Source organism: Arachis stenosperma, chromosome 3 (assembly GCF_014773155.1).
Source record: "Arachis stenosperma cultivar V10309 chromosome 3, arast.V10309.gnm1.PFL2, whole genome shotgun sequence".
Taxonomy (NCBI): Eukaryota; Viridiplantae; Streptophyta; class Magnoliopsida; order Fabales; family Fabaceae; genus Arachis; species Arachis stenosperma.
Genome location: NC_080379.1, coordinates 147756249 through 147764096, shown reverse-complemented (window position 1 = coordinate 147764096; position 7848 = coordinate 147756249). Strand labels below are relative to the sequence as shown.

General features: G+C 36.2%; 1 protein-coding gene across 1 annotated transcript; it reads right to left on the bottom strand.

The window, feature by feature from the left end:
* Nucleotides 1-2412: 2412 nt before the first annotated feature.
* LOC130970233 (ribonucleoside-diphosphate reductase large subunit) lies at nucleotides 2413-7378 on the bottom strand. The gene is made up of 17 exons (XM_057896244.1): nucleotides 6913-7378; nucleotides 6750-6811; nucleotides 6565-6652; nucleotides 6086-6349; nucleotides 5719-5959; nucleotides 5555-5631; nucleotides 5233-5403; nucleotides 5036-5128; nucleotides 4793-4942; nucleotides 4606-4692; nucleotides 4342-4506; nucleotides 4140-4259; nucleotides 3730-3932; nucleotides 3500-3649; nucleotides 3275-3422; nucleotides 3051-3134; nucleotides 2413-2961 (listed from the first exon to the last, which is right to left on the bottom strand). The coding sequence occupies exons 1-17, from the start codon at nucleotides 7138-7140 to the stop codon at nucleotides 2869-2871; spliced, it is 2424 nt and encodes an 807-aa protein (XP_057752227.1). The 5' UTR covers nucleotides 7141-7378; the 3' UTR covers nucleotides 2413-2868.
* Between the last annotated feature and the right edge of the window lie 470 nt (nucleotides 7379-7848).

Genomic DNA, 7848 nt, shown 5'->3' with positions numbered 1-7848 from the left:
GCTCTCCAAGCACACGTGTCCAACATGCAACGAAGCTTGATGTTGGGAGCCTAAAAAACGCAAATTGCGTTTGTTCTTGACCACCTGCAAAATGCGGAATGCGTTTGGAGGGTTTCAACGGATCAAAGCCTACACCGGTCTGTATGCAGGAGACAAGGACGACACGTTTCGCCTTCAGGTTGGCCTCCCTGCAAACGCATGTTTGACAGCCATGCACAAAACCCTTTTATCTTCGTTTTCAACAAAAAGCATGTTGCGTTTGACATACCTACATACCTGCATATCCACATCCATGAATTACACCCCATGCACTAATATCTTTGCATTACACAAAATTTTTTTTCCATTACTAAATTAATTTTTGGAAAGAATTCAACATAAACTTTTTTGAAAAATTATCAGCAAAAAAATTTTATAAATGCATAATAAAGATATTAAAAATCAAAATTTTTTATTGTTCTTGTATGAATAGACTGCTTATAATGTACAATTCATCCTATCCAAAAATAAATTTGTCTATACCTAAGATGACGATATAGAAATAACAAAGTCGAATGAGGGATTTGAGGTAGTCATGTCAACGAAGATGCCACCAGGACAGAGGTCGATAAGGCGCCAAAGTGGGAGATTAAGGAGGACAGAGCAAACATCGGAGGGGTAGCCACGATAAAGAAGACGACATCAGAGTTGGAGGCAAGGAAGTGGGATTTCCAATGAGTATTTTAGTTTATAATAAGGATATTATAGTCATTTTATTAAGTCTCTATTTTTATCTTAAATCAAATAAAATACTAAAACATAATTTAATTGGCGATGACACTGGTAGCTTTGTTTACGATGACTATAGATGGTTAGGCATTGACCTTCTAATAAAGATACACAGCTGTAAGGTTTCACAAGGTCATTATTTATGTACTTATAAAGTAAACTATATTACGCATAGTTCAAGGATAATAATAAACAATTTTTTACTGCAGAAATAAATAATGAATTTTAAAAAATAGGTAAGTCTAAAAGGGTAATTGCATGTTGGATTAAATTGCTTCCCTGATACCAGTGGTGTGGAAGCAATTGTTCATTGTTGGCGGCAGTTTTGAGGTGCACGAATACAAGCCACAAATATAGAGAAATTGATGTAATATATTACATGATGTTGCAAATTGTTGTTTTGGTTCTCTACCTCAACTTAAAATTTTGTGTTGGAGGTGCAGGTGAAATTGTGTAGAAAAGAGAGTGTGAAATTGTGCAGCCATAGAAGCAATTATTCATCATATATTAAAAAAGAGGGTATGAGTTGCTTGATATGGGCTTTACTTGTGTAGGAAAGATTAACATTTTAAAAGTGTAGTCGAAAAATTTTCAACGACAAAATTGCTGGGACAATTTTATTAAAGGAGGTTAGTTAATTTTATACAAGTATGAGAATTGTTATTGTGGCCGAAAATGAACATGATTCGGCAGTGTAGTTGGACAAGAGGAGAGATCATTGTTAGGATAAGGAGCAGAAAAATGATGGAAGAGAAAATCGGCGGAAAGTTATTAGGTGGCGGCGGTGGAGGAAGAGACGACCAGTTTAGGGTGTCAATAAGCAAAGTGAACTAGTGTAGTTGGTTCTATACTATTGGGGCCGCTGCTTGCTGCGATTCCACTCTCAACGAGCCGCCACGAGTTTCAAACCGAAGCCTTTCAAGTGTGGCAGTGGCAACAAATGGAATCCAAAAAATAATTTTTTTAATTTTTTTTTATTTTTATTTTTTTTGAATGTCTTTTTTAATGTTTATTACTTAACCACAGCAAAACTAAACAATTACCATAGTGTTAATAATTTTCCTGCATCTTAACTCAGTTAAGGAACGGTCAACACTAAAACTAGCTTTCACGTGTCTCTCTCTCATGTGTATTTGATGTAGCCAACTTAGCTACCGTAAGTCTAATACCACGAGAGAACGCACCTAATTTAATTATATATACTTTATATCAAATATAATACAAAAATTTAATTTAGTCAGTCTTTTAATTTTTATCTCTTTTCTAAACATTAGTTTATACACAAATTTTTATATAAAATTATTGAATTTAAATATTAAAATTTTATATTAAATATTTAATAATTTTATTTTATATTCAATTAAACTAATTTAATCAATTTAATTCTAGTTAGACTAACCAATCTGAAGTTCTGAACCTCACAACCTTTGTTTTTACTTTCTGGACTAGACTATCTTTAAGAATTAACATCATTCTATTAAGTCCTATTTCGTCAACGCATAAATCCTTTGCACAGTTTATGTCCACAGATCTGCGTTTGAAAGGAAGAAAATTAGTATAGCACTATAGCAAATTAACAACTCTGAAAAGTTAATCAACAAAATTTAAAAAAAAAAATCCACAAAACGATCGCTATCATATTAGTCAACGGGAAAAAAATGCAGCAGTCCGTCAACAATTTCAATTTATATGATCTTAAAACTGCAGACAAGATTACATGACCCAGTTCCTCATTGAAAGTAACAACCCAGCAAAGTACCACCTTTGCTGTTGTTGAGATAAATTCTAAGACTATTTCTTAACATCTTTAACCCTTTGTAATGTATATAAGGTGATGCAATTTGGAGCTCCATCGTCCACGGGTTAAAAGCTCAGAAATGACTAAATGAGTGTTTCTCTGGAGTTCAAATAAACCAACATATATTTTACAAGAAAAATTACATATGAAGTTTACACGCGACAAAAATAAAACTATACAAAAAGCTCTAAATAGTATCATTTAGAAAGCTTAAAACTATCACAGGGAGACTTTGAATCCCAAATGGTTTAACGTGTACAAATAGAACATCGCTTGAAACCTCACCAATTTGGCGTTACTTCTCAGCTTCCACAAGCCAAGCACTCTTCTCGGTTTGTTAAAGAGCAAACCATCTGTGCCATCTTGGTCTCATCATCCTCCACCTTAGGTTTTTCCTGCATTCCCAACCAAAAATAAATACTTATTACCTGAAATGACTAAATCATATGAATGGAAGATTGAGAACAATGAATCTTTTTTTTACTTTGAGGGCAGTGGTGTCGACAGTGAACTTGATAGCATCAGCTGCAGCTCGTGATCGAAGATAATACATCCCAGTTTTCAGACCCTATAAGCCCAAAACCAGAAAGCAACATCAATCAGCAAAAACTTCGGGTCGAAAATTCCACATTGAAAGAGATGCATTTTCTGAGAGATGCATTTTCTGAGAGATGAGATTTTGAAAATTAAAAAAAAAAAAGTTGATACCTTGGACCATGCATAGAAATGCAAGGAAGTCAGCTTCCCAAAGTTGGGCTGATCCATGTGAATATTCAAGCTTTGACTCTGATCTATATAACATCCTCGATCAACAGCCATATCAACCAATGTCTTTTGCTTAATTTCCCAAACAGTTCTGATCATTTCAAACAGTTACTTAGCAAAAAAAAAAAACTCGGTCTGTGTTAGTCTGAAAAATCAGAAATAACATACTTGTATATGTCTTTCAAGTCCTCGGGAATTTCTGGGATTTTCTGAACTGAGCCATCCTCGTAGATAATCTTATTCTTGATTGTAGGAGACCACATTCCCATTTCAGTCAAGTCATGAAGAAGATGCTTGTTCACAACAACAAATTCACCACTGAAGCAAAAAACTTGGTGAGCTTGACAGGATCACAGGACAATAATATAATAAGGGACAACATGGGATGGAAATCCAACCTTAAAACCCTGCGACTGTAAATATTAGAAGTATACGGCTCAAAACACTCATTATTGCCAAGAATCTGGCTAGTAGAAGCAGTTGGCATAGGGGCAACAAGAAGTGAATTTCTCACACCCCGGTCTGATATCATCTGCCGGAGTGCATCCCAATCCCAGCGGTTTGAGGGCTTTGCACCCCACATGTCTGGCTGAAGAATTCCCTGCACAAAACAAAAATCACATAAGCACACAACTATATTGGATGCCTAAATTTCAAACTTTAGGCCAAAATTCTAAGTTTATTATATATGTACATCTATGTTCCAATGCAATATAAGGAACCAACTAGTCAAGTCAACTACATAACTGGACTTGCATTAAGAACATTAAAAGGAAGAGAAAACATGCATCACAATTCATTCATATACCTTGCTTACAGGACAGCCACTATATGTTTCATAAGGACCTTCTTTAGCAGCCAATTCAGAAGAAGTCTTTAGAGCATGGTAGTATATAGTCTCAAATATCTCCTTATTTAACTGTTGAGCCTGCACTCATACAAGCAGACAATCAAATTGAAGATCTAGCCTAAATTTAAGGTTTATTAGCTGCACCAGAACCACTGTTTACCTCAGGTGAATCAAATGCCATGCCCAACAGTATGAATGTATCAGCAAGACCTTGAACACCAATACCAATGGGTCTGTGCCGTAAGTTTGACCTCTTTGCAGTATCAACTGGGTAGTAATTGACATCAATTATTTTGTTAAGGTTTGTTGTCACCAATGCAGTTACCTATAGATACAAAATCACAACCATAATTCCAGTCTCAATTATTACAGCAAAAAAAGAATTCACTACACAAGTAATCAAAAGCACAACAAGAAACTGCACCTCTCCAAGTTTATCAAAGTCAAAATATCTGTTTCTTGAGCCTCTACTGCCAACAAGCTTAGAAGGTTGAGACTCCATGGGAACTCCCTATAATAAGTACAAAACCTTTGTGAATCAGAAAGAACAGATTGACAATGAAACCAAATAAACAAGAGCCTAAGACATATGTCTTCAGGAAATTTCCCACCTTCTCTCTGACATATCGTGGTAGTGCAATCGATGCCAGGTTACACACAGCCGTTTCTGTTGGACTTGTATACTCAATTATCTCAGTGCACAAGTTTGATGACTTGATTGTACCCAGATTTTGCTGGTTACTTTTCCTATTACAGGTGTCCTGAGACACGGAAAATGCATTAGTTTTCAATTATAATAAATAAATACAAAATAGATTAAAGAAGAATTCTGAATCAGATCATTTGTAAACCACCTTAAAAAGCATGTAAGGGGTTCCAGTTTCAATCTGGGACTTAAGAATTTCAAACCAAAGATTCTGTGCCTGAACAACCTTCTTTGCTTTCCCCTGTGTACACATGCATATGGTTAGAAAATCTGATGCAAGGATCAGTGCAAAGAACAAACCAAGACATGCAAAACAAAAAAGACAAAAGAATGTCAAGAACTTACATCTCTTTCATACTTATTGTACAACCTCTCAAATTCTTCACCCCAACAATCTGCCAAACCTGGTGCCTCATTGGGACAAAACAAAGACCATTCTCCATTAGACTGAACTCTTTCCATAAAGAGATCAGGCACCCAAAGTGCATAAAATAGATCTCTCGCACGATGCTCTTCCTGCAAAGATAACATTATTAACACAGTAACAACAAAAGACAATTCATCACCTAGCATAGATTAAGAACTAGTATCATAATTCATCATTAAAATATTTGAATAGAAAAAGAATTGTTAGAATTTCATTCAAGACAATTAAATCATATCACACCTTCCCATGATTTTTCCTTAAGTCCAAGAATTCAAATATATCAGAATGCCATGGCTCCAAGTACACAGCAAAGGCACCTACAATACACAAAAATACACTTAAGAAAAGGTAAGTTGCAAATACCAGTTAAATATAGAAGTTATAGAACATGGATAAACTATTACCTTTCCTCTTGCCTCCCCCTTGATCAACATAGCGAGCAGTATCATTGAACACACGTAGCATAGGAAGAATACCATTGGATGTCCCATTCGTTCCACGGATGTAGCTGCCAGTGGCACGAATGTTGTGAACAGAAACACCAATTCCCCCTGCTGATTTGCTGATGACAGCACACTCCTTCAAAGTATCATATATCCCCTCTATACTATCATCTTTCATACATATGAGGAAGCAACTACTCAACTGTCATGCATATAAACATAGCCAATTAAATCAAGCCTCCAATGATCAATTCACCGCACCAAAATAATCTTACACAAGTGGGAAAAACCAAAACACAGGCTCACAAAAAGACAGGGGAAACCTTACTTGAGGCCTTGGTGTTCCAGCATTGAAAAGTGTTGGGGAAGCATGAGTGAACCATCTTTGAGACATCATGTGGTAAGTTCTGACAGCGGATTCTATGTCATCCTTGTGAATTCCAACAGCAACCCTCATCAACATGTGCTGGGGCCTTTCCACAACCTTTCCTTGAACCTTCAAGAGGTAGGACCTCTCCAGGGTTTTAAAACCAAAGTAATCATAGTCGAAGTCCCTATCATAGATTATCTCACTGTCCAAACGAACAGCACTCTAAAACCAAATATTAAATGATAAAAAGTGAGCAAAATTCAAAACAGTACTATGGTCATAATCATAAGAAAAATTCTATCAACACACATCATGAGCTATGACAAGTGTTTTCAAATCTTCAAGAAGAAATCCACAATAGGCAGGAAAATTTGTCAAATTGAGGCACAAGTGTAAGCAAAGACAATCCAAGACACGCACAGAACAAGGAGAGGCACCTTCATGATAATTTCATAAACATCATCAGCAATGAGTGGAGCCTTCAGACCAGACCTATCATTAACATGATTGTACATGATCTTCACCCTGAAACCACCAAAAATTTGACCAGTGTCAACGCAAAAAAAAAAAAACAGAACAAACCAATCAAACATGAACATCATTTCATTTTCCACAAACTCACGTCTCAGAGAACGACTTCTTCGTGTTCTTATGCAGATTAGAAACAGCAATCCTAGCAGCCAACTGCACCAAAACAAGTTCAATTTCAACAAATCAGTGACCAAAACTTGAGGGACACATGAACCCTAAGTCATCACCCGATAGTTCTAAAGAAATGAACTGACAGAAGCATAGTCAGGGTGGTTTGCGGTCATGGCAGCGGCAGTCTCGGCGGCGAGTTCATCGAGTTGGCTGGTGGTTACACCCTTGTAGACGCCGGCGCAGACCTTCTGAGCGACGAGAACAGGGTCGCAGTGATCAGTGCTGAGCCCATAACTGAGCTTCTTGAGGCGCGCAGTTATCTTATCGAAGTGAACGGCTTCTTGACGGCCATCCCTCTTCACCACATACATTTTTCTCGGACTCGGAGTGTATTTTTCTGAGTTGGGAATTTCTTCGAACAGTTTTGGCGCACCAAAGTCGGGCAAAGTGGGTTCAATATTTATAGCACTGAGAAATGGAGATTAGGGTTGTAATGTAAAATTGTCTTTATGTGTGAAATGCAATAGTGTGATGACAAGGGTTCCCTCTCAAAATTACGCGCAATTTGAAATTTTCCCGCGATAACGTTTCCTTTTGGATCTTGGAAATTAATGGCTAGGAGCCTGCTTTTTTATTTCATAATAAGGTTCGCTGTGCGTTTGCACTTTGCGTGATACGTGGGTTGAGTTCTGGGGTCCACTATTTTAAAATAAAGCAACACACAATGTCCGCCAATAAAGTTGTATAAGTGTTTGCATTTTATCTTAAATATGTTTTCTGAAAATATCTATAATTTTTATTTATTTTAAATAAACTTATAAACACAAATCACCCTATTATTAAATTAAATTTAAATATATTACTGAAAACATGTTCTGTAACTTAATTCTCTGTGGGTAATGCTTTTGCTTAATTGTCTTTGAATTTTGTTTGTGCAATTGGCGCCATCTATTTTGGTTTTTCATTTTCCACTCCAAACTTCTTCAACACACTACTATTTTGGTTTTTCATTTTCAAATTTTTTGAATCTATCGTTTATTTGGTTAACTTCTTCAACACTCTTTTTAATTTTGAATTCA